The sequence below is a fragment of the Lynx canadensis genome, chromosome D1, assembly GCF_007474595.2.
Source record: "Lynx canadensis isolate LIC74 chromosome D1, mLynCan4.pri.v2, whole genome shotgun sequence".
NCBI lineage: Eukaryota > Metazoa > Chordata > Mammalia > Carnivora > Felidae > Lynx > Lynx canadensis.
The window spans coordinates 14,836,304-14,863,557 of NC_044312.2; the positions used below are offsets into that span (position 1 = coordinate 14,836,304).

At 40.5% G+C, this 27,254-nt stretch overlaps 1 protein-coding gene across 1 annotated transcript; it reads left to right on the forward strand.

The window, feature by feature from the left end:
- The first annotated feature begins 185 nt into the window (after window positions 1–185).
- On the forward strand, window positions 186–26,668 carry PAFAH1B2 (platelet activating factor acetylhydrolase 1b catalytic subunit 2). Its single transcript, XM_030331837.1, has 6 exons — window positions 186–306; window positions 6,988–7,075; window positions 17,746–17,835; window positions 18,640–18,756; window positions 20,259–20,381; window positions 24,281–26,668. Exons 2-6 carry the CDS (start codon window positions 6,995–6,997, stop codon window positions 24,557–24,559), a joined length of 690 nt encoding a protein of 229 aa, XP_030187697.1. The 5' UTR covers window positions 186–306; window positions 6,988–6,994; the 3' UTR covers window positions 24,560–26,668.
- Window positions 26,669–27,254: the final 586 nt, after the last annotated feature.

Here is a 27,254-nt window from a genome sequence, read left to right on the forward strand (position 1 = left end):
CGGCAGGACGGAAAACACTGCGGGGAACCTCGCGGGGTGTGGCAGGACACCTGGGCGCCAGCAGCGAACGCCCGCAGGGAGTGAAAGCGAGGACCAGGGAGCCACGCCGGGGCCGCGCAGGATGAGGCGGGACTTCCGGAATCCATTTGCTTGAGTGGCAGGGGAACCGGAAGTGGGGGCGCTGCTGCTGGTGCTGGGGCCCGAGGAGGGACGCGCCGGAGCGGGGCCGCCGGGACTGAGCGAGCGACAGACGCGCCACCCGCCGACGCCGCAGCCGCTTGGGGCCCGCACGGACCCTCTGCCTGAGTGAGTGCAGCCAGGGTCGCGGGGAACCGGTGGCCTAGAGGCGGGGGTCGGAAGGGCCGGCGATGTGTTATTGTGAGAGGCTCGCGACCTCCCCTCCCCCACTCTGGGCCCCTCCCCCCCGCGCCACTACCTCCCCCGCCACCTCCCGCCGCCCCTCGGGGGGCCTCGCGCGCGCGCGCGCCTTCTCTCCGGCTCGGCGTGGCTACCCTACTCGCCAGCGCTACCCTCGGACCGCTCGCCGCCCCCCTGAGGGCCTCCCGCCCTCACCCCACCCCCAAATGAGCCGACTCGGCTAGGCCGCTGGCCGCCGTCTCCACCCGCCTTTCCCGGGATGGGGCGGGGGGGGCAAGGTGGCGGGGCGGCCGCCCCTCCCCGGCCCACCCCCTGCAGGGGCCTGCCAGGCCTCCCGGCACCCCAGTTCTCTGGGGCCGGAGGGGAACCGCCGCAAGCCCCATTTGTAGCAACTCTGCTGCCTCTGGCCTCAGCTGTTGGCCTCTTCCCTCCATCCCCGCGTTTGAACCTCAGACCCTCCCTTCCCTTTCCTCCTGTCGGAGAGGCCTTTAACGCGGGCCCAGACCCGTTACTCGGTTGCATGTTGACCGAGCACTTTTTCCTCTCCCTTTTGTTGAAAAATTTCAACTCTTTTCAAACTTCTCGGTTGTCTCCAATATATTCAGAAACCCGCAGACTGTCAGGACTCCAAAGGCTATGTAGCCCACCTCATTTTAGAGATGAGGCCCAGCCCAAGGTCAACCAGCTGCTTAAAATGCCAGTGGACAGATTTTCTCAGGTGCTTTTTACTTGGTCCATCCGTGTCCATTTACCCGATCAGGACCTCTGGCCAGGTTTGTGATGTACCCGTTGCACGGTGACTCACTGTTCTGTTTTCGGTAGCTCTCAGGCCAGCGTTGCCTTTCTTGATTTATGTACAAACCTTAAGAAAAGCAACACTTGAAGCTTGGGCCTCTTTTTAAGAACGTGTCCGCAGAGAAAGGGAGGACCATCTGCACCCGCTCTAGGATTTCATTTTGCACAGCTTTAAATTGGGGGAGATAAAGGTGTGGAGGAAGAGGAAGAAAATGCAGAGGATTGTCTCTCCTGAGCATTTGCATATGCCTTGGCCTCCCAAACGCTTGTCTTTAGCTTGTCCTGGGCACATTGTTCTGATGGAAAGGTTGCCTCCTTGTGGGGGAGCAGGGGAGGAGGAGGAAATCATTGTGCTTTAATTTGTTGGCTTGGGCGGGCATTTGATAATAAATTATGGATGTGCTGGAACCCTGGGACCCACCCACCTGCCCACTGAGGCAGGGTATTCCGGATGAGGCTTTCCTTCCCTTTCAGAATAACCCTGCTAATTCCCTCTGAAACAAAATGAAGAGTCTGAGGTCAGAGTGGAAACATTCTAAATCTTTTAATTCTTAGTGCAACTTTTCTCCTCCTTGTCTTTCTTGGTTAAACTAAAGATCCAGCTCAGCTAGAGAATTTATATTTCTTTGTTGTTGGAACTGCTTTCTGATTAAACGTGCTGCACCATGTACCGGTAGAAGTATTGTACCTGGAAATTCTGTTCACTGTCATAGTCCAAGTTAAGGTAGAAAGAAGAGAAAACGGAAATGCTGTGCTTACTCTTCATTTTTCCAAAGAGCTCATTTTAATGGACTATCAGAGATTCAGAATAGAGTCTGAATTAACAAAACTTTCATTCTTGGGATCTTTATCTCCATTCTGCTTTGTTTTTCTAACTGAACCTGCTGTTTCTGATTAGAAGTTAGTGACTTATAATTCCCCCCAGTGGGATTATTAATAATCAGGAAGGTGAGATGGGAGTCAGATCCCCCTCCCTGTTGGTACTTTTTTTGTTGGGTTACTGAGTACAGCTTCACTATTCTGAATACTGCTGTATTACAGTATTGCTCTACCTGAGGCAGGAAACCGAAAATCATTCAGTTTTTGTGTCCTACCGTAGGCTGTTCTGAATAGTTCCTGATTCATTCTTCATTTCTCTTATAAAGAAAACAACAGCTTATTTTATCAGACTCCCAAATTATTTAAATCTTCTAAATGCATAGTCCCCTAGATTATACATTTCCAACCTGGTTCTTAAAAAGGAGATTGCATGGGGTTTTGGCTCAGTTTTTCTTCACCTGCTGTTTAAAGAGGTTATTAAGCCATAGGCGTCAATAAAACGGAAAGCTACTCTGCACTGTGAGAATTTGATTTTGCAAAACAATTCAAAATCCGAGTGTCTGAAAGCACAAAGAAACAATTTTTTTGCTCAGATACTTTGCCCTTGTAGAGTAGGAAGGATGGCCTTGTATTCATAGTTAAAGGGGGGAAAAAAAGACTGCTAATTGGGAATATTTTGCAGTCTTCTCTCAGGTCTGCCTGCCTGGTAGCCTCAGATAAGTCACATTTTACCCCCTTCAGTTTCTGTCTCTGTTTCTTCATTTTGCCCAAGAAGAAATTTAGGACCAAGATGAAAGTATTTTGCTTACCGTATCAGGATGCCACTAAATTTGGGTAGTAGTAATAGGGTATATAAGTGAGTTGAATTAGTAAATGAGAATTTATCATATCTTTTCTATATAGAGCCAAAAGTCCTTTGCTCAAGAATAATAAATAGGCTTTGGAGGTACGTCACCCTGAGTTCCAATCCCAGCTCTCCCTGTCGTGGAGCAGGTTCCTGAAATCTCACTGAGCTTCAGTTTTATTTAAATAACAAAGCTCCTAGCACGTGAGTTGCAAATAGTAAGTTCTTCATCATCAGTTGTTTACCTGTTGGAGGAACTCTGAAAATCCATGTTAGTAAATTAAATCAAATCTAGAAAGATTTTGTATCATTTAAAAAAATTTTTTAATGTTTTTTTTATTTCTGAGACAGAGAAAGAGCATGAGAGGGAGAGGGGCAGAGAGAGAGGGAGACACAGAATCTGAAGCAGGCATCAGGCCCTGAGCTGTCAGTGCAGAGCCCGACGCGGGGCTTGAACTCAAAAACCGTGAAATCATGCCCTGAGTCAAAGTCGGTTGCTCAATCGACTGAGTCACCGAAAGGTTTTATATCTTAAATAGACCATTGGTCTTGAATGTAGAGTACGTGCACTCCTGGGGATTGCAGAAGATGATCCATTGGAATACAGGAAACAATTTAGAACTTCTTTTTACATTTATTTTTTTACGTAAAAAGGGGGAAAATAGACTTTATTAATATTTCATATACAGATTAACCACTCACGTTTAATTTATAAATAAATATACATATGTCAGGGCACATTTCAAAAAGATTCTAAAATATTAAAAATGTTTGGGCCCCATGAATCTGGACCAGTCTTTACTCATATGCTTTAATTCACTTTATGCTTTTTTTGTTAGGTGCTCAGCTTGCCTCTCTTTGAATCTTTATTGGAGGAGTCTACTTAGAGGCAGGCCATGTCATTTTGTATCATATTTTTTAGAAATTTGTCTAACTGTACAGTCTATCCACTGGCCCTGTGTTCCTATTTGGGGACATAAAATTAAGCTTAATACCTCCACGGAATCTTCAAATACTTTGACAGTTATGTGTGTCCTGTGTCTTCCTCTTCCCGATTGAGTTTTTCTACACGTTATAAACATAGCTATTCCTTTCAACTATTTCTAATATGACACGCTTTTAAATTTCTCACCGTCTTGGCTCCTTTCCTCTAGACACCCGCCAGTTTGTCAAAATTCGTGAAGCTTTTCAAGATCTGAACATGGTATCCCAAGAACTAAAATGAAGTTGAAGTGCCTGCATTTTGTCTTTTAAGTGGTCACCCTGTATTAGCAGCTTGTCACCCTTGTTCTTTAAGCAATCCCAGGAACAGTAGTTTCAGTTATATAATCATATAGTGAAAGTAGGACAGATTATTTTTCTCCGTTTTAGTAGTGGTCTCTCAGTTAATTCTGTGTCCGTTAACTTTTGTCTCACAAAATACCTAACGTATTAAGTGTCTCTCCAGGTGGGAAAGTAAATGAGCACAAACTAATGAAATAGTTGGGTTTTTAAAAATCTATTTAAAAACTTAGGAAATAGTTTTTTTGGATTAGTGGAAAATGAAGCTGTTTGTTGTGGTACTTTACATTATATATGTAATTTTGAAATCCATAAGATGCAAAAACTTGATTGCACCTTATCTGTCTTAAGGCCAGTAGAGCTGTTTGATCAGCAGGGGAGAAAAGTTTGTTGTTGTTTTTAAAAAAAAATTTTTTTAATGTTTATTTATTTTTGAGAGAGAGAGAGTGTGAGCAGGGCCGGGGGAGGGGCAGAGAGAGAGGGAGAGACCGAGAACTCAAAGTGGGCTCCAGGCTCCGTGCTGTCAGCACAGAGCCCGATGCGGGGCTCAAACTCACGAACTGTGAGATCATGACCTGAGCCGAAGTCGGACGCTTAAGCAGGCACCCCAGGAAAGGTATTTTTAAAATTAAAACTACTGTTAAGCGCCATGTCAGATTTTAACCTGTGTAGCCAAAGTTCAATCTAGACTTGAGTTTAGACCCAAAAACACTTTTGTATAGAAGGTATAGAATGTTTTATTAGCTTAAAAACAAAAGCAACCCCCCCCCAATTAAATGTTTCTATGTGACTATTTGTTTTAACCCCCGTAGTCATTTTTTCTTTTTCTTTTGTGCATCTTTTAATTTTTCCATACTTTATCTTGGACAGTGAAACCTCAAACAGATACCATAATCTGGAGCTTTACAAATTCATCTGGCAGTTCTATCTAATTCTTGTATTTTACATTGATGTTTTTAGCTCCAAGTAGTTTCTGTTTTTTGGGTGAAATGGTTAGATAGATATAAGGCCCTCTTTAGGGAGTCAGCATGAACTGGTTTGTGATTAGTGGGCCAGATGTGACGTTATTGGGGTCAAGGAAACCTAATTTCATTTGCTCCCTGCACAAATTACCTAAATTACCTACTCATAAATCTCATTTTGCAAGGGTTGGAGGTGGTATATATAAAACATGGCATATATAATTTTTCATAGATAGCTGTTTTCTGATAGTTGCAAATTTTAGTAAAGAAGTACATACAGATGGTCCCTGATACAATAATGACTCTATTTAGGATTTTTGACTTTACAGTGGTGTGAATGCGGTATGCATTCAGTAGAACTGTACTTCCAGTTTTGAAGTTTGATCTTTCCCCGCACTAGTGATATGCAGTAAGTAAGATCCTCTCATGCTGCTGGGCAGTGACTGGGCAGTGGCAGTGATCCAAAGCTCCCAGTCAGCCCCATGACCCCGAGGGTCAACATCCCATACACTAACAACCATTCTGTACCTATGCAGCCATTCTGTTCGTCACATTCAGTATAGTATTCAGTAAGTTACATGAGATATTCAGCACTCTGTTGTAAAATAGGTTTTGTGTTTCATGATATTGCCCAACTGTAGGCCAGTGTAAGTGTTTTGAGCACCTTTCAGGTATGCTAGGTTGTGGTACTTGGTAGGTTAGGTGTATCAGATGCATTTGTGACTTAGGATATTTTCAACTTACAATGGGTTTATCCAATTATAATCCCATTGTAAGTTGAGGAAGATCTGTACACAGGGTGTGGATGGTATTTTACATTTTCAATTAGATATGGGCTTAACCCTGAGCCTAATTTTTTTTAGACCTAGTGTTATTTAGAGTGGAGCTAATTTATTTGCATAGTGCTAAAAAATTGGTTTGCTTCTGTAATGTATTTTTCATGAATGAAGGTATGTTTTTATGTTTAGAGGTTTGTTACTTTCTAATTCTCAAAAATTGCTGCTTTGACAATCTAGCATGTGTGTTTACTGAGTAAGTACTTACTGAATGAATATATCTCCATCTTCTTTCAGAGAAAGCTTAGCTGTATTTGATGATGGCAAGGGAAAGAAAAAGAGAATGGCCCCCTTTTCTGTAAGCTACAAAACCCCAGTTTTTTCTTTCACATCCTTTGCATGCGCCAAGTGATTTCTGGAGCCTGATGTCTCTAGTATGTATACTTTAGAGTTGATTGAAAACAGTCGGGTGTTTTTGTCTTTCTAGAAAGATTAGCACTTCTAGTTTTCCTAAATTTCACTCACTGCTTCTTTTCCACTATCAGATGCCGTATTTGGGTTAGTCATTAATAACATTTTCTTAGTGGAGACCTGACAAACATAAAAAACCTTGTAAATATTGTCAAAAACCACTACCAAAGCCTATGACTAGTTTTGTCACCATCTGTAGTAGTTACCTGTGATGTTTAGTAGTGGATTCCAATCATGGCTGTAGTTAATTCTCAGGTGTCTAACTTGAGCAGCCTAAAAGGTTCTAATGCAGGTTTCATTGAACTCTTAAGTGTCTAATTCCTTGTGTCTTTTGGTACTTACATTAACATGTAATCATGAAAAATTAATGTAGATGTAAAGTGTATACTTGCAGCAGATTTTTTTCTATATAATGCACTTAATGCACTGTTCCTCAATGATATTCAAACCTGTCTAGAAGTTTAATGATGCTAGATATTTATGGGACTTCAGCAGTCGTGTCCTTGAATTCCTCTCTGCTGAAAATAATCTCCAGTTGTTTTCGGCAAAACCACAGTGAGACTTAAATTATTATTTCAAACCTGACATGTAATATTTAAGTGGTAACAAATAAACACTCCTGTTAATGAATGAAACATGACACAGACATTTTCCCCCTCAGGTGTAGAATGAGCCAAGGAGACTCAAACCCAGCAGCTATTCCACATGCAGCAGAAGATATCCAAGGAGATGACAGATGGATGTCTCAGGTAAAAGGAAGTGCGTATGTATTCACCCAAGATGAGTCTTTTCAGTTTTCCCAAGTCTTTTGACCAAAGCAGCAAAGGGGCATTTTTTATGGTCAGTAAGAATTATTTAAAAATTTTTAAAGATTTATTTAATTTTGAGAGAGAGACAGAGTTCAAGTGGGAGGAGGGGCATAGAAGAGGGCGACACAGAATGTGAAGCAGGCTCCAGGCTCTGAGCCGTCAGCACAGAGCCAGATGTTGGGTTAGAACTCATGAACCATGAGATCATGACCGGAGCCGAAGTCAGACACTTAACTGACTGAGTCACCCAGGTGCCCTGAGAATTATTATGTAAAAAAATTTTTTAATGTTTATTTATTTATTTTTAATTTTTTAAAAAAATGTTTATTTTTGAGAGAGAGTCAGAGCATGAGCGGGAAAAGAACAGAGAAAGAGGGAGACACAGAATCCAAAGCAGGCTCCAGGCTCCAAGCTGCCAGCACAGAGCCCGATGTGGAGCTTGAACTCACTAGCCATGAGATCATGACCTGAGGGAGGGAGGGAGGGAGGGAGGGAGCGAGCGTGCGTGCGTGCGTGTGTGTGTGTGTGTGTGTGTGTGTGCGCGCGCGCGCGCGCATGTGTGAGCGCAAGTTGAGAAGGGGCAGAGAAAGAAGAGGGCAGAGGATCCAAAGCGAGCTTTGCACTGACGGTGAGCTCAAACCCACGAACTGTGAAATCATGACCTGAGTCTAAGTCAGATGCTTAACTGACTGAGCCATCCAGGTGTTCAAGAATTATTATTTAAAAAAATTTTTTAATGTTTGTTTATTTTTGAGAGAGACAGTGTGCGAACGGGGGAGGCACAGAGAGAGAGGGATACAGAGTATGAAGCAGGTTCCAGGCTCTGATCTGTCAGCACAGAGCCCGATGTGGGGCTTAAATCCAGGAACCGTGAGATCGTGACCTAAACTGAAGTTGGATGCTTAACCTACTGAGCTACCCAGGTGCCCCAAGAATTATTATTTTAAACGAAAATCTGATGTTATGCTAATGTCATAAGTAATCACCAGTCTGATGTTGGAATGGAGGAGTATTTTGAAAGCGCTGGGTGCCCCAAGGATTATTATTTGAAACGAATATCTGATTTGATGCTAATGTCCTATGTAATCACCAGTCTGATGTTGGTACAGAGGAGTATTTTGAAAACATAGTAACTGCTTTCTGTTGATTTTGAAAGATAGTGGTGTCTCCACAGCATTCTTTTTTTTTAAGCTTTTTTTTTATTTTGAACTAATTTCAAAATTATACAAATACCACAAAAATTTTAGAAAGAATTTCTTATATCCTTCATCCGGACCTGCCAGTTATCATTTTGCCACATCTGCCTAACTGTTCTGTCTGTATTTGTATTTGTATGTGTATACACCAACGTATGGTGTCTTCTGAACCGTGTGGGAAGATGTTGCAGTCTTCGTGCCCGTTCTCCCCTAAATATTTCAGTGTATTTTCTGAGAATAAGGACATTTTCTTACGTAACTACATATAGTTATTAAAGTCAGGAAATGTGATATTGGTATTACACCATATTCACATTTCTCCATTTGTCTCAATGTTTTTATGTCAGTTTTCTTCCCAGTCTGGGATCACACATTGTATTCAGTTGTCCTCTCTATTCTCCTTTAATCTGAAATATTTCTCAGACTGCGTTTTTCATGACATTGACAGTTTGGAACATAAGCCATTTATTTTGTGGAGCATCCCTCAATTTGGATTTGTCATTTTCCTCATAATCAAGATTCAGGTTTTGCATCTTTGGCAGGGTTATCAGTGAAGTGGTGTCCTTGGTGCATCACATGGAAGGTACATGACGTTCGTTTGTTTCATTGGTGATGCTGACTTTGATCACTTGGTTGGTTAAGATTGTTGGCCTAAACCGAATGTATTATGGAATGGACTCTTGGGTCTTCTTTTCAGTGCAGTTTTGAAGCTCACATTGTCCCAGGTAAAGCAAGTGGGAATCCTGTCAGCCTGACTCCTGAGTCTTCTTGATGTTTTCCATTGTTTTTTAATGTTTATTTATTGTTGAGAGAGAGTGTGTGTGTGCAAGCATGCGAGCAGGGGAGGGGCAGAGAGAAGGAGACAGAATCCAAAGCAGGCTTCACACTACCAGTGCAAAGCCCCACAAGGGGCTCAAGCCCACGAACCTGAGGTCACGACCTGAGCCAAAGTCAGACCCTCAACCAACTGAGCCACCCAGGTGCTCCTTCATTGTTTTTTAGCACTGTATCTTCATATTCTTAACTTCTCATAGACTGTCACCACTTAGCCTTAACTAGATTTAATCTTCACTTATTGGTTTGCAGCCATATTTCCTCTTTGAAATTACAAGTTCTATTATGATTTTAAGTACCCAAAGTTTTACATTTTAGTATTTAATGATTCTTTTTACACTCTTGATAATTATATAGTATTCTTATGTTTTTGTCTTCCTAGACATAAAAATCAGTCTGTCAACCAGTTTATTTTGATTGGTAGTTAGTATTTTTTCAACTGTTCTTACATAGATCAATTGCTTGGTTATTCTTTCTTAATTTTTCTAGTTCGTTTGTGTTTTTAAAAACAGTATTATGACCGGCTGTGTGTTTATCAGTCACCCTAAAAAAATAAAATATTGCTAATAGAGTTGATATTCTTTGTATACCCCTCAGTGATCATTTTTTTATCTTTTTCGCACCTCCCATCTCCAAACCAGTATCCTAAATTTGGTGGGGTTTTTTCATGCATTTACATGGTGTATATATAAAATTGCTAATTATATGTGTATAGAATTTTTGCATATTTTTAAGCTTTTTATGTTTTTTAATGTATTTTTCTACAGTATATCATGCATGTTAAAAGTGGAGCTGTAGTTTTTTCCTCTCTTTAAGTAGTATTTCATTGCTATATATGAAAATACCATTCAGGTATTTTTAGGTTATTTATAACTTTATTAAAGGTAGTAACTAGGGACAGTCTCAAACTAATAAACTATAAAAAAAGCTTACATAGTATAGAAGGATGACTTTACTAAATATTAAAATATATCCCCAGGGGTGTCTGGGTGGCTCAGTCGGTTTAAGTGTCTGACTCTGAGTTTTGGTTCAGGTCATGATCTCATGGTTTGTAGGATCAAGCCCTGTGTCGGGCTGTGTGCTGACAGCTCAGAGCCTGCTTGGGATTCGTTCCCTCTCCCTCTCTCCCTCTCTCCCTCCTTCCTTTTCTCTCACTCTCTCTCTCTCAAAATAAATAAACTTAAAAAAAAATATATGTATGTAATATACACACACAGACACACACCCAGATCTTGGTTTCTAATTCTCCAATGAAAGGAGCCAGAGCTCCTTGGAGAAATGATTGCTTCTACAGCCAGAGCAAAGAAAATGAAAGATGAACCAGGAGTGTCTTGTAGTGCAAGAAAGCAAGTATTCAGAAAAGGAGGGGGGAAAAAAGATGTGTGGCAAGAATATCACTGCAGTGACATGTCCTCAGCATGTCTCATGGAAGACCTGTGATACTGGTCTGTTTGTTTTTTTAATTTTTTTAACGTTTATTTATTTTTGAGAGAGAGAGTGTGAGTGGGGTAGAGGCAGAGAGAGAGGAAGACACACAATCCAAAGCAGGCTTCAGGCTCTGAGCACAGAGTCCGACACGGGGCTCAAACCCACAAACCTCTAGATCATGACCTGAGCCAAAGTCGGACGCTTAGCCGACTGAGCCATCCAGGCGCCCCTATACTGGTCTGTTTTAATGATATAGTCACTTTGACCACTTGAGGCCACCTGAAAGAGTGTTCAGGTGCAAAGTTGGACAACTTGAGCAACATAGTATTATTGGTTTGTAACTCAAGGATAAAATACGTATGAGTCCATTTTGCCATAAATAAGTGATTAGATAAATAGGAAATAAGGGACAGACACATCTTCCTTAGAAAATAACTTGAGTTCATAAACATGGGGGCTCCTGGCTGGCTCATCCAATAGAGCATGTGACTCTTGAAGAGTTTGAGCCCCAAGTTGAGTATAGAGGTTACTTAAAAATAAAATCTTTTAGGGGCGCCTTGGTGGCTCAGTCGGTTAAGTGTCCAGCTCTTGGTTTCGGCTGAGGTCATGATCTCATGGTTTCTGAGTTCAAGCCCTATGTCGGGCTTTGTGCTGGCAGTGCAGAGCCTGCTTTGGATTCTCTCTCTCCCTCTCTCTCTGCCCCTCCTGTGCTTGTGCTCTGTGTCTCTCTCAAATAAATAAACTTAAGTTTTTTAAATAAAATATTTTATAAATAAAGAGGGAAGGAGAGAGGGAAAAGATATATCTCATTACAACACCACAGTAGTAATTACTATAGGGAAGGTCCATCAATGAATACTAGTAGGTATAACTTCCAGGGGAAACAGTGTATTTGCCTAGCTTCAGAAGTATCTCCCTGGAAATTACTTTGATGTTTTTAACATTTGACTACTTATTTTTTGATATCCCCTCCCTCCAGAAGGTAGAGCTCAATTTCCTCATCATTGTGAGCCAGATTAATGTCTTGTTTCTAACAAATACAGTATGGAAAGGAAAAATAATAAATGTATAGTGGAGAAATCTGGCAACCACCACCTTAACCAAATGATTAATGTTAACATCACCAGTTAATAAGTCGTGTTGATATTGTGTACTCCCTTCTGATACGATACAAGGGCACATCACCTCTGTGGTAGTCTTCCAGAATAATCCATCGCCTTCTATTCATGAGAAAATATCAGACCTTGATTGAGAGACATTCTATAAAACACCTGATACTAAACAGGCCAAGGACATGAAATACATGGAAAGACCCAGAAGGTGTCCCATCTTGGAAGACACCAAGAAGACATATATAGTAAATGCCATGTGATATCTTAAATTGGTCCTGGGAACAGAAAAAGGACATTAGTGGAAAAATTGGTGAAATCTGAGTAAACTTTTTTTTTTTTAGGTAATCTCTATACCCAGTGCAGGGCTCGAACTCATAACCCCGAGATGGAGAGTCAGGTACTCTACTGACTGAGCCAGCCAGGTGCCCCTGAGTAAAACTATTCTGGCTGATACCATTTACCAATGTTAATCTCTTAGTTGTGACCAGTGTACCATACTTAGGTAAGATGTTAACATTGGAAGAAGCTGAGTGGATATTGTACTATCTTTGCAACTCTTCTGTAGATCTAAAATTGTTTCAAAGCAAAACATTAAAAGAAAAAAAAAACAAGAGGCATCTGGGTGGCTCAGTTGGTTAAGTGTCTGACTCTTGATTTTGGCCCAGGTCATGATCTAAGGGTCATGAGATTGAGCTACGTGCTGGGCTCTGCACTGAGTGTGGAACCTGCTTAAGATCCTCTTTTTCTCACTCTCTCCCCACCTCCCCCTGCCACCTCCCCTGCCTGCACGTGCTTTCACACTCTTTCTAAAAAAAAAAAAAAAAAATCATGATTAAAACAAGTATTGATGTGATATTCAGTACTTCCTATGAGGTATTGCCAAACTAGTGTACCACATATCAGGAAATACCTGGAACAGATGAACATGTTCCCAGGAATACAGTCAATAAAATCCATACTATGGGAGGTGTTGTGTATCAAATCATATTTCTTAAAATATTTAAAAACTAATTTGGGCGCCTGGGTGGCTCAGTTGGTTAAGCATCCGACTTTGGCTCAGGTCATGATGTCACAGTTCGTGAGTTCAAGCCCTGCCTCAGGCTCTGTGCTGACAGTTTGGAGCCTGGAGCCTGCTTGAGATTCTGTGTCTGTCTCTCTGTCTCTTTCTCTCTCTCTCTCTCTCCCTCTCTCTCCCTCTCTCCCCTCCTCTCTCCCTGTCCCCCCCCCCGTCTCAAAAATTAATAAACATTAAAAAAATTAAAAAATAAAAGTAAATTTGGGAGGTAGTAGCAGGGTGAGTGGGAAACCTGTAGATTAAAAGATTTAAGAGACAAGTTGGATCCTGACTTTTAAAAACACTAAAATTTTTTTATGACTTGAATTTGAACACTGGTTATTTGTTGATATTAAAGACACTGCTGTTAATTTGGGAGAGTAGCATTGGTATTGTTATTTTTTAAAACTCGGGGGCACCTTAGTGGCTTTGTTGGTTGAGTGTCTGACTCTTTGCTTTTGGCTCAGGTCATGATCTCATGGTTCAACAGATCAAGCGCTGCACTGAGAGTGGATCCTGCTTAAATCCTCCCTCCTCATTGCCCTCCCCTCCCTGCTTGTGTACACGCTCTCTCAAAAAACTTTTTTTTTTTCCATTTTATTTGAGAGAGAGTGTGCATGCATGAGCAGGAGAGAGGCAGAGAGAGAAAGAATCTTAAGCAGGGTTCTGGCAGAGCAATCCAGGCATCCCCCCCCAAAAAAACTTTTTTAAGAGTTGCATAGTGACACTAGGGGGGCCTGGCGGGCTCAGTTGGAAGAGTATGTGACTCTTGATCTTGGGATCGTGAGTTCGAGCCCCATGTTGGGTGTGGAGATTACTTGAATAAACTTTAAAAAAAAGGTTATATAATGAAATATTTATACTAGTAATATAAATGTTATACTAAATATAAATAGAATAAATATAGAATGCTGTATACTGAGTTTGCTTAAAATAATCTGAGGGTAGGGGTCAGTAGTTTAGGGGATGACTGAAATAATAGTGACCATGTGATGATTGCTGTAGCTGGTGATGAATACATGGAGGCTTGTTATATTATTTTCTCAGCTTTTGTGGATGTTTGATATTTTTCATAATAAGATTTATTTAAGGGTGATACTGAAAGACTTGACTGTAGACAAATTTAATACAAATTGTATCAAAACATGTTAACCAGAAAAAGGCTCAGGAGCAGACTGAGGAAAATATTTGTAGTAAGTAATGCAGAAGAAGCGTTGATATTTTTTCTTATATTATCGGCAAAAATATCCTCAAAGTACCACTAGATAAGTATCTCAGTACATGACAGGAAGTGTTTCACTTTTTGTTCCCAAAAAGTACAGATTAAAATAATGAGAAGAGAAAGGAGGGAGAGGGAGGGAGAAATACTAATATCCAATGTTGGTGCAAGATGATAAAATTAGTTCTGATGAAGTGCTAGAGTCAGTACAGATACAGCCCTTTTTGTTAACAACCTGGAAATATATCTGGGATCCACAAACGTGCTCCTCTCCTTTCACCTAGGAATTCCCAGCATGTACAAAATTGAGTATGTGTAAATTTCCTCATCACAGGAAATAGGACACTACTGGCAAGTCTGTCAGTAGGAAAACTTTAAAAAATGGGTGTGTCAATGGATTTGTTGAGTAGGATGTTATGTGGCTGTTAAAAATTATGGTTATGAAACTCACGTAGCTACATAGAAAAATGCTTCTAGTGCAGTGTTAACTGCAGTTACAGTGGCCACTGTTGATGGAGTACCTACTGGGTGTCAGCCAAAAGCTGGCTCTCTTCCCTAAAACTTTCCTCTCCATACCTCTACAACAGGTGTGGGATGCCTGGCTGGTTCAGTCAGTAAAACGTGAGACTCTTGATCTCAGGGTCATGAGTTTGAGGCCCATATTGAGCATGGAGGCTTTTTTTTTTTTTTAATTAAAAAAAAAAAAGTTACCAGCAGAAGAGCATATGTGGAAAACAAGTGTGAGGTTATATTGCTTTCTGGGCTAGAAAGTAGACAAGTAGAATTTGAACATACTGTCTTCTGTCTCCAAAGCTATTGTGCCAGAAGGAGGTATACATAATACATACAAAACTAAAAAAAAAAAAAAAGAGGTGTTAGAGGCACGTGGAAAATGGCAAGAAGAGGGGCGCCTAGCTGGCTCAGTCAGTGGGGCGTGTGACTCTTGATCTTGGAGTCGTGGGTTCGAGCCCCATATTGGGTGTGGAGCCTATTTTAAAAAATAAAATAATTTTTCTTAGTAGCAAGAATAAAATACCCCGAAACAGTAATAGTTATGGGTTAAGATGATAGAATTCGAAGTGTTTTGTTTTGATCTTTCTATTTTTCCAAACTTACTGTAGCTACTTTTATACTTGAAAATATAGAGTACCGGAACCTTTAGAACAACGGAACTTAAATTCCATGACCTTCTAGAAGCATGAACTATTTTATTGGTATTGAGAGGTAGTTAGTACTGTAGTACCTCAGTGGAGAGGTGATGTGTTGTGGAAGTGTACCTGCTCACCAGCTGAAGTTTTATTCTTGCCCATCTTATCCCTTCAGTTTAAAACGACTTGCTGAGGGGTGCCTGGGTGGCTCAGTCGGTTAAGCGTCCGATTTCAGCTCAGGTCGTGATGTCATAGTCGTGGGTTCGATCTCCACGTCGGGCTCTGTGCTGACAGCTCAGAGCCTGGAGCCTGCTTCAGATTCTGGGTCTCCATCTCTCTCTGCCCCTCCCCTGCTCATGCTCTGTCTCTCTGTCTCAAACATTTAAAAAAAATTTTTTTTTAACTAAAAAGTATTGAAACAACAGTAATTTAAAAAGCTTTTTTAATTTTTTAAAATGTTTATTTTTGAGAGAGTGAGAGTGCACACAAGCGGGCGAGGGGCAGAGAGACAGGGGAACAGAGGACCCCAAGCGGGCTCCGTGCTGACAGCAGAGAGCACCATGTAGGGCTCAAACTTGCGAACCTCGAGATCATAACCTGAAGTCAGATGCTAAACCGACTGAGCCCCAGGGTGCCCCCCAAAAATTGTGTACAAAGACGTGGATGCAAAAAAAGGAAAATCGGTCTCAAATCCTATCACCCTAAGGAGCAACTCTTTAATAAATTGTTAAAATTATTTCCAGAAGTATTTTTGTATTTTCACCCAGAGCAGATGAGTATCTCTGATTCACTGCATTATTGTCTGTTCTGATATTAGCAGAAATACTTCAACATAACTGTACCTTAATTACTAAGGGAAGCATCGTTGAACGTAGAGCTTGAAAAAAAAGGGACAGCATTCAGACCTTTCTGTTGCCTAAAGCATCATGTAAATTTCTTTTGGGGATGAATATAGAAACTTAAACTATGTCCTTTAGCATCAATGAGTAAAATCCATTTTAAAAGTGTCTTGTCAGGGACACCTGGGTGGCTTAGTCGGTTAAGCATCTGACCTTAACTCAGGTCACAATTTCACAGTTCATGGATTCGAGTCCCCTGTCAGGCTCTGTGCTGACAGCTCAGATCCTGGAACCTGCTTTGGATTCTGTGTCTCCCTCTCTCTCTGTCCTTCTCCTGCTCACGCTCTGTCTCTCAAAAATAAACGTTAAAAAAAATTTTTTTTTAATTAAAAATAAATAAAAGTGTCTTGTGCCTTGGCAACAGAGAGAAGTGGACTAGGTCCACAGTCACCACTACTTACAGGCTTGGATCAGACTGAGAAAGGCTTGAGTCCCACTTTGCCATTGTCTCATATTTGGAGGTTAACAGACATTTTCAAAGGGCACATTACAAACATGCAAATAGGGTCTTCTAGGTGGCTCAGTCGGTTAAGATCTAACTGTCGATTTCGGCTCAGGTCATGAGCTCATGGTTGTGGGGCTGAGCCCTGTGTCAGGCTCTTGTGTTGAGTGTGGAGGCTGTTTAACATTCTCTCCCCACCCCGCTTAAAAAAAAAAAATCCCAATAGGGGCGCCTGGGTGGCGCAGTCGGTTAAGTGTCCGACTTCAGCCAGGTCACGATCTCGCGGTCCGTGAGTTCGAGCCCCGCGTCAGGCTCTGGGCTGATGGCTCAGAGCCTGGAGCCTGTTTCCGATTCTGTGTCTCCCTCTCTCTCTGCCCCTCCCCCGTTCATGCTCTGTCTCTCTCTGTCCCAAAAATAAATAAATAAAAAAAAAACGTTGAAAAAAAAATTAAAAAAAAAAAATCCCCATAAAACACATGATTTCTGATTGGGTCCTAGTTCAATAAAAGAGATATAATACTTTATCCAAGTCTTGGAACAATTGGAAAGATTGAGTATGGACTGAATATTAGATGTTCCAGGATTATTGTTCATTTTCTTAGAGGTGATAATACTTTTGTGGATTTATAGGAGACTTTCCTTACTCGTGCTGAAATATTTAAAGGTGAAGAATCAGCATTTGCAGTTTACCTTCAGATGGTTCAGCAAACAAACAGATAAAGTAAAAATGTTATTGTCAAATATAGGTGGAGGATGTACAGGTGTTTATTATACTGTGGCTTTTCTGTATATTTGAAACTGTCTTAAAAAGTTTGAGGAAGGGCGCCAGGGTGGCTCAGTCAGTTAAGTGTCCCACTTTGGCTCATGGTTCTTGAGTTGAAGCCCCGTGTCAGGCTCTGTGCTGTCAGCTCAGGGACTGGAGCCTGCTTCAGATTCTGTGTCTCCCTCTCTCTCTGCCCCTCCCGTTCATGCTGTATCTGTCTGTCGTCTCTCTTTAAATATTTCTTTAAAAAAATTTTAAGTTTGAGGAAAAGATAAACTTATAAACAACATGTTAAATGTATTTTTTTTAGTCTGGTTTGAGTAGAATTGCAGTTTTCTTGAGCATATTAGAATAATCAGTGTGGTAAGGGTGGGAAGAAAGTTCCAGTAGTTAATCACAGACAGGCTAAATAGAATGTTTAACAACACAGTAACTTGATGGACAACTGTTCTGTCGAGGCAAAGACATCTCACAGAGAAGATGCCAGTTTCTAATTTCTCTCTTTGTTGAACCAGCACAACAGATTTGTCCTGGACTGTAAAGACAAGGAACCTGATGTGCTGTTTGTGGGGGACTCCATGGTGCAGTTAATGCAGCAGTACGAGGTAAGGCCGACGTGGCAAGGGTGCATCTTGGCTACGAAGGTAAATCTGTTCATTGCTAGCAAACTTTCATTCTGAGCCGAACCTGAAAGGCTTCTTCGTGACAGTTTAGAAAAGCTCCAATTCAGAGTATGAGGGAGGTCAGTCCTACATAATGGGATTCTTTGTGCCACCAAGCGTGAGGAGACAAAATTTAGCATTGTTTGTAACTCCGCTCTCGTTTTTGCCTTGGCTTCCGAGAACCTTCTCTATTTTATTTATTTATTTATTTATTTATTTATTTATTTATTTATTTATTTATTTATTTATTTATATTTGTCTTGGTTGTGATTCTCAATTGTTAAGATTTTTGTTTTACCATTTCCTTATTTTGTTGTGTTTTTGTGGGGAGCTGTTCCACATCTTTTTTTTTTAAGGTTTTCACTCTTCCAAGGGCAGTGGAAAGGAAAAGATAGCTTAATTTCGTTCTGGCTCCAGCACTCTAAATTTCTTCCTTCCGTATTTCTACTTCACCCTGTTCCTTTAGATACTTGAGTAAAGGGAAGGGAGAGCTAACTGAGCTGGCACCTTGGTCATAATGCTGGTACCTCCTAAAGGGCACCGGGTGGCACTGGGACTCAGTTCTCCGGCCAAGGTGGCAGGCTGCCCGAGAAGTGAGTGATGCGGTGCCCTGCGAACACAAGTTTGAACACATAACATTTGAACACACGAGAGGGAAATTGTTCTTTTAGGTACCTCGCGACACATTGTAGTTGAGGGATTTTATTTCCCACTCAGTTGAAATAAAGCCAGTTTTTCTCTTTTTAGATATGGCGAGAGCTTTTTTCCCCACTTCATGCACTGAATTTTGGAATTGGGGGAGATACAACCAGACATGTTTTGTGGAGACTCAAGAATGGAGAACTGGAGAACATTAAACCTAAGGTGAAGTGAAACTTAATTTTTAGACTATCTTTTAATCTTGGGTCTTTTCCCAAGATGAGTTAAATTGAAACTGCTAGTAAAAACAAATTACTTTTTTTTTAAAGCATTATTTTGCTATTGTCTTTGCTTTGTGCCCATTTAGATAAATAATATTGTCCTTGCTTAAGAATGTGCCAAATGCCTACTAAGAAATTGGGGCATTGCTTGCTTAGGTTGTATTGGTAATTGTTAATAATGCCCTTTTTCAGCGGTAGGAAGGGATTTCATGCTTTCCTGTGGACCTGAAAGCAGTGTGTGTGGGGGGAGACTTCCCAGAAGGGGGCCAAGGCCGCAGTGCCACCATTCACTTCAGGAAGGAATTTTGGATCTGGTTTATCCATGTAAACACATTACATGTGTAATCGAGGCCTCCCAAGTTTTTCTGAAGAAAATCTGAAGCACATGTGAACAAATGTTCACCATAAACATGTTCCCAGTAACTTAACACATTATAAATGTCCTGAGTTGGCACACTGCGTATAATTTTTTTCAGTCCTAAACAAAGAAAAAATACTCAAAGCTGATGACAGTTGCCTTTGTTGAAAATATTTTACTTTTTGCCTTTCTAATAGAAAAACTCCTCCATGTTCCTGTCTTTTGTGACAGGGTGGAAAGTTACGTTGGGTCATATAGTAAAATGTATGTCTCTAGGTGACAGCCACTTTGTAAATTTTTTTTTTTTTTTAATATTTATTTTTGAGAAAGAGAGGACAGAGCACAAGCAGGGGTGGGTTAGAGAGAGAGGCAGACACAGAATCTGAAGCAAGCTCCAGGCTCCAGGCTCTGAAGTGTCAGCACAGAGCCCGACCTGGAGCTTGAACCCGTGAACGATGAGATCATGACCTGAGCTTTTTTTTTTTTTTTTTTTTTAAATAAAGAGGAAAAACTTGCAACTGCATCCAGCTTCCAGCCCAGCAACTCTTTTTCCTTGAGTACAACTGTGTATTTACTTCTACCAGTTACACTCCCTTGGGTACTTTTGTTATTTTTTTCTGGAAGATACTTCTAGTATGGTAGGAGTTACAGATATTTTCCCCTGACTTTCTTAGATTTCACTTTATTTTAGTATTTTTTTAAGACATGCAGAGTTTTTATACAGTTGAATTTGTTATCTTTTTTTGTATAGTTTCTGGATTTTAAGAGATTAGCTCTCAACTCCACGATGATGAAAGAATTCTCTCATTTCTTCTTAGTACAGTTGTACTGCTTCAGAATTGCTCTGCTTGGAATTTATCCTGAGATATATGAGGCCTTAAATCAGTATTTGAGGGTGGCTGCTCAGTTGAAGTTCTCCACTACCATTTGACAAGTTCATCTTTCCCTCCTTTGATTTTTGAAATAAGATTTTTATCTACATATTGATAAATATTTTTATCAAAATATTAGGTTTTTATCTAAACATTCCTTTATTCCTGGCTATTTATCCCTGCCCTCCTCCCCCTCTTTTTCCCCCTTAATTATAGGTCATTGTTGTCTGGGTAGGAACAAACAACCATGAAAATACTGCAGAAGAAGTAGCAGGTGGAATCGAGGCCATTGTACAACTTATCAACACAAGGCAGCCGCAGGCCAAGATCATTGTATTGGTATGTAGTCTTTGGTGGGTAGAGTCTTTGATGTCATTAAGTCAGGTGAGGAATGTTTTTAGATATATGATCACTCGTGAAATAGAGACTGTTTAGGTGGAAGCAGTTTATGATAGTCCTGAGGGGGCTCTTCTTTGATATGTCCCATTGTCTTACCAGTTTCATCATTTCCCAGACCAGCTGTGGGGGTCATCTCTTACCTGCTCATCCTCGTTTAGATGTGGAAATCGTCTTTGTTGCCTCAGGTAGCAACATTCTGATAGTGTTTAAAATTGCATATGAAACTAGTCCTAGTCCTAAATCTGTTTTTGTTAGACTTGGGTTTGGATTAGTTTAGGTGTGTTGTTCCATCCCTTTATATGTTAAATGTGGTGTATTTATTAAAATCTCTGACGTCTCTAAAACATCAGCGATTCTGTTAGCAAGAAGATGGGTACTTTATAGTCTTACCCTATCAGAGAGTGCTACACTTTGTGGAGATTAAAAGCATTAACTCTTCGTGGTCTCAGAGATAAACAGCTGTCTATTTCAATGTAAAAGTTTACCTGTAGATACTCTTAGCGACACTAAAAATAGCAAAACTAAAAATGTATGTTTTTGTGGAATCTGATAGGTATTCAGTTTTTTAATAAGATGATGTTAAGATATTTATCCAACAAACGTGAAGATCACTATGTACAAGGCACTGTTCTGGGTCTTGAGCCTACAAAAATAAATTAGACCTTGTTCCTGTCAGGGAGCTGTCAGTCTGGTCTAGTGGTAGATGGACGTAGAAATATGAAGAGAGAATTAGTACACTGTATGCTAAGGGGAGAACAGGTGTATTCTAGACACAAAAGCTGAAATCTGACTTTAGTTTTAAAGAATTCATTCGTCTCCAGACAAATGGGGAAAGGAAAGAAAAGGCATTACAGGTCGGGGGAAAAAGGATGGAAGGCATATATACCTAGGTGTGTGTTTGTTGGGTGAGTGAAGGAGGGTGCTTGAAGAATTTTGGGCTGTCTTCGATTAAAGTTTAAGACTGGGTTGGTGAGAAGAAAGAGGCCACAGCCAGGTCATGTAGTGATTTGTATGGCTAGATAAGAGTGTAGATTTTATCTTCCTGGTGCTGGGGAGCCATGTCTTATTTTATTTTTTTATTACATTCTTTTTTATATCCTTGCTCTATTCCAGAAAGGATTGCATTGTGGTTTAAGAGTCCACCTCTGAAGTACAGGGGCTGGTACATAATAGTTGCTCAAGATGTATTAGTTGCATGAGTGTTGCTGAATGAATTCTCCATAAATGAATAGTCTTTGTTGCAGCCAGACTTTTTTTTTTTTTTTTTTAATTTTTTTTTTTCAACGTTTATTTATTTTTTTGGGACAGAGAGAGACAGAGCATGAACGGGGGAGGGGCAGAGAGAGAGGGAGACACAGAATCGGAAACAGGCTCCAGGCTCCGAGCCATCAGCCCAGAGCCTGACGCGGGGCTCGAACTCACGGACCGCGAGATCGTGACCTGGCTGAAGTCGGACGCTTAACCGGCTGCGCCACCCAGGTGCCCCACAGCCAGACTTTTTAATTGGATGTACGCTGGTGTTGTCTACAACACTAAAACATTGGCCATACTCTGAATAACTGAATGGGCCCATGATTGAATAAGCCATTGAATGTAATAGCACTAATCCTGTGACAGTTGAGAGAACTGTGTGGAGATTGGATTTATGATGTATTTAAGTGAAAATTCTAAATGCTAAACCATATGTGCATTATATTTAGAGTTACTTAAAATACAGTTTACCCTTGAACAACATGGGGGCTAGGAGCATTGACCCCCATACGGTTCAAAATCCGCATGTAACTTTGGATTCCTTCAAAACTTAACTACTAACAGTCTGTTGATCAGAAGCCTTGCTGATAAGCAGTCATTTAACACGTATTCATATGTGATGTGTATTACATACTGTATGCTTACAAGAAAGCTAGTGAAAAGAAAATGTTACTAAGAAAACCCTAAGAGAAAATACATTTCCAGTACTATACTCTATCAGAAAAAAATTTGTGAATAAGTGGACTCGTGCACTTCAAACTTCTTGTTCCATGATCTGCTATAGTTTCACATGGTGAAGAGATTGGGAGCATATTTTTCTTTTTTGTTTCTTCTAACAATGTTTTGGCAGTTAAAAAAAAATTTTTTTTTTAATTTTTATTTATTTATTTTGAAAGAGAGAAAAAGAAAGAGTAAGAATCCCAAGCAGGCTCCACACTGTCAGCCCAGAGCCCGACGTGGGCCTCAAACTCCTGAATCGTGAGATTGTGACCTGAGCCAGAATCAAGAGTCAGACACTTAACCAACTGAGCCGCCTAGGTGCCCCAGTATTGTAGCAATTATTAATTATTACAGGGGAAAAAAAATCACATGGCATACCTTTGATACTCTCATATTAAGGAAAATGCTATGCAAATACATAAGCTGCTTTTCTCATCCTGGCTTGAAAATCCCAATAGGTATGGTCCCTGTTCTTAAGGTTTAATCATTTCTTACGGCTTTGACTGCCATGATATTCTTTGAATGACAGAACAAAGTATGTATTTGCTGTTCACTGGCCATCCTTCTTGGTTGCTCATATCTCAGCCAGATTTGGCTCATTGTGAGCATTGAGGGTAGTTCTTTTTTTGTTAACTGTCAGATGCAAAGCCTTATACTTTAACAGTTCTGTAAACTAGGGTTTAGGCTTGACTTCATCTGTGAAGCGCTTAACAAGGGAACTGTATAGTCACAATAAATTGGTAACCACGGCGCCAACATTTGGTGAAAAAAATTAAAGCAGACATGAACAAGTACTTACTTTAGCATGAACGGGTTTTTTTTTTTTTTCTTTTAGTAGAATACCCACAGAAAATCTATTTTTGTGAAATAATACCTCTTAGGAGAAATGGGTGGAAAATTTTTTGCCTAAATAACAAAAACTTGCTGTGTGGTATCATTAGCTATAAACCAATAAAAGGTTGTCTGACAATAATTTTATAATAGGATCAATTTCTATAAAAGGATATTCCTAGTTTGTGATGATAAAATCTTGCTCTTGCAGTATAAGCTTAGACTTTCATGGACCATGGGAGGACAGACATGTGATTTATCTAAAAGTTAGATGATTCACATAAGTTAAAAATGAATTTAGAAAACATCTGTTTTATTCTAGCAAACATGAAGTGGCTTTGATTTTTTAAGACCACATTTGTCCCATCTCTGTTTCTCATGTGCAGTAGTATGGGTTCCATGTAACGTTAATAAATACATGTGTATTTGAGCTAGATTATTCTGATGACTGTAGGGAAAATGAATTGAAGGGAAGACCAGTCAGGAGACTTTACGTTAACTGAGTGAATAGTGGTAACTTTCCTAGCCATAGCAGCATGTATAATCAGAATGGAGAAAAAAAAAAATTGAAAATATTGAGAATGCAAAAGCTAAGTAATTTAATGATAAATAGGGAAGGTATGTGGAATGAGAGACTCAGGGATGTTAGAATGACAGTTGATACAGAGGATGTAGTAGGAGCATATTGTGGGGAGACGATGATGAATTGCCTTCGGACATGTCAAGTTGGGAGTGTCTCAGGAATGCTCAAGTTCGGTTTTGAGCTAGAGTGTTCGTAGTGGGCCAAGGACAAGACCCTGACCTGAAGACTACCAACAGTTAAGGAACAGGAGGAGGAAGAGGAACTTGTGAAAAAACTGAGATGGAATGGTCAGAGAACTTCCACCAGAACCAGTCTAGTCCAGTGTTTGAGAACTCAGAGTGTCAAAAGGTGCCAAATGGAACAGTTCTTCTAGGAGTAACTGAAATCACAGATAAATAAGAAGGGAAAAACCAGTGACTCTTCTCATCTTCTGTTCTTCTCTGCTTTGCCCCAGGGTTTGTTACCTCGAGGTGAGAAGCCCAACCCTTTGAGGCAAAAGAATGCCAAGGTGAACCAACTCCTCAAGGTTTCCCTGCCGAAGCTTGCCAATGTTCAGCTCCTGGATACAGATGGGGGCTTCGTGCACTCGGACGGTGCCATCTCCTGCCACGACATGTTTGATTTTCTGCATCTCACGGGAGGGGGCTACGCAAAGATCTGCAAACCCCTGCATGAACTGATCATGCAGTTATTGGAGGAAACACCTGAGGAGAAACAAACCACCATTGCCTGACTGGCTCCCATCAGTGTTAATAGCACCCAGCTTCCTCAGATCAGTTATATCACTGGCACTACAGAATCCTTCTCTTTCTTAAGGCACTTTGCATTGTAGAATGTTCCTGGATGTTCATATCTAGTGTTTGAAGGGAGGAGGGATTTAAACTGGTCCTGTACATAGAAGGTTTGTTTGACACAGGAGAAAAATTAGCCAAGGAAGATTGTTGTTTAAATTCGTTTGAAACCAGAAGGGGACTTTTTAGTTGTATGTGTGACATTTTCATTCAGTTATCACTCTTTTTCCTAGGACAACATCAAGCCTAAGTACTGAACAAAATGAAGATTTTTTTCTTGGCCTTTCTTTCTATGGATTACGTCATATATACTAATGATCAGGATCACACCTACTTGGCTTTAAAACAGATGTTTTTTTCCAGTTTTTAAGGTTCATAATTTAGCCTTTTGTTTTTAGTTTGTTTTACTCATATGTTTTTGCCACATTTTTTTTTAACTTACAGCATCAGATTGAACGTGTTTGTCACTCAAGTATGGGAGATGCTATGGTTACAAGTGAATTTGTTCCACTCTGTTGATCTTTCCCGTGTTTAGCAGTGGAAGATAGGTTTTGCCCCATTTGGGGGACTCTGCGGAGGGTATTATTTTTATGCTGCTGAATATCATGTCTATAATAGACCCATGCATGCAGCCTTTCCTCCCTATTTCCCCTCATCCCCTCTTTTTTTTTTTGGAGGGGGGAGCCCTTGTTGACATTACAAGCTTTTAACACATTTTTGACCTAGGAGCTCTGTTGCTGGAAGTGTAAGTCCCCAGTCAGTCACTCTCATGATGTTACTGATGTGCAACTCGTCCTTGTGAGGTGTTCTGTGCATAGAGTCTGTGTCGTGCTATCCATGTGCAGAGTTCTGTTTGTTTGTTTTTTTTTTTTCCTGTAATATATGTTACAGTTTCCTTTTTTGGAAAAAAAAAAATCAGAACTCTATTTTCCATTCCATAAGCCTTGACATTATTTCAAGTTTTATAGTATCTTAAGATGTATATTTTATTTTTTTATTGGCTTAGTTTTTAAATTATAATCAGTCCAGAAAAATTTGGCCTTTCCTTATGGGCAAACAAACGGAGCTGCTTTTCAGAACAGACATTTCTGCCTTGATCCCACCATTTTAGTGAAAAAGAACTAGGTTTGTTTAACTTTCAGGTTTTCTCCTTAGAGTATTTTCACCTGAAAATTTCTTCCAAGAGAGCTCTTTATAATCCTGTTGGTTTGCTTGAGCTACAATAACTGCCATTTAAAAAATAATGGGATGATACATGGTTTATTGTTTGGTATACCTATGGAATATGTACAAACTGGATCTACAAACAAATACTTTAAACTGGACCAGGTGGGTACTGGAGTAACCTTTTAACACGTGCTCTGCACAGATTCTGCTTAACGTTCAAGTTCAGTGACTAAGGCTGAAGCTCGATGATCTGCTTGCAAGGCAAATGCTTTTGTGAGTTGGAGGGGGTTGCCGATTTGCGCATGGAGCCACTTGTGATTGAGAAGGATAGAGAACTTGGGCTGATGTTTTCTTGTGAAGCCTCTTTCTAGGAATATTTTTTCCATCTTATTTTTAGTCTTTTTTTTTTTTTAATACATTTCTGAATGTATCATGTCTTCACTAATGACAGAAAGTACATGTGATGTTTACTAGACTCGTTTCCCACATTAAAGTTCCCTCTTCTGTTTTGAGTAGCCCGGATTCTTGAGTTTTTCAGGACAGGTTCTTTCTTAGCTAGGCATTGTTAGGCATTGTCCTAAGGAGGAGATTTAATAAAGCCAGAAGTTTGTCTGTAAAAAGACCATTTCTTCAGGTCTTTTTCCGTTTGTCAGAGGGCGGGAGTGTCGTCCAAACAAATCCCTTAGGTGATTCCTGCAGCATGCGCTTTTAGTTTCCCTCTTGACTAAGAATTAAATATCCCTTTGTGAGCTGGTCTTCAGCTCCTTTGCTTATGTGTGTAAACCTCGGGTGTTACTACATTTTATACCTACCAGAGCTATTCGAGCAATAGTATTTGAACCACTAGCCTTTTAAATAAAAGTCTGCCCCGTTGCTAATGTGCAGATACTGAGTCCACTTTCATTTCTTGCCAGCTTTCTTTGCACTGCTTTAGGCAGGAAGTGTTCATCTGTTTTTCTTTGACATCCCCGTTTGCTACAATGACAGAACTTAATGCTTACCCTTTGGATTTCTTGCTCACTTTTCATGTATATGTAAACTTAATGCACTGTCCAAGTGAAATGTCTTAGTTGTCATTGTGATTAAGGGGCCAACTTTCCAGACAGCTAGCAGAGGTGTTCTGATCCTCCCCCCAGCAAGTTTTAATTCCTTTGCCCACCCATTCCCGATATCCTAGCCGGCAGCCGGTGATGGCATTGTAGATTCTGCGGTCACATTGTGAATGTGGCAGGTGGAGGATGTACTGCCAACACTGACCTGAGGCATGCTGTTTTGCTGCCTACGTCTTCTGGGCTGCCATGGGCAGTGGTGTAGCTCCCACTTTGGGTCTTTTTGGACTGTTGGGGGCATCTGTCTAAACCTGAATCTTCTGTGAAAAACCTTAATCCGACACAACAAATCTTGAGTAGCTCATGCCCTGCTCTTAATAATTCTGTCTCTTGTTGGTTCAAAACAAAACAAAACACAACT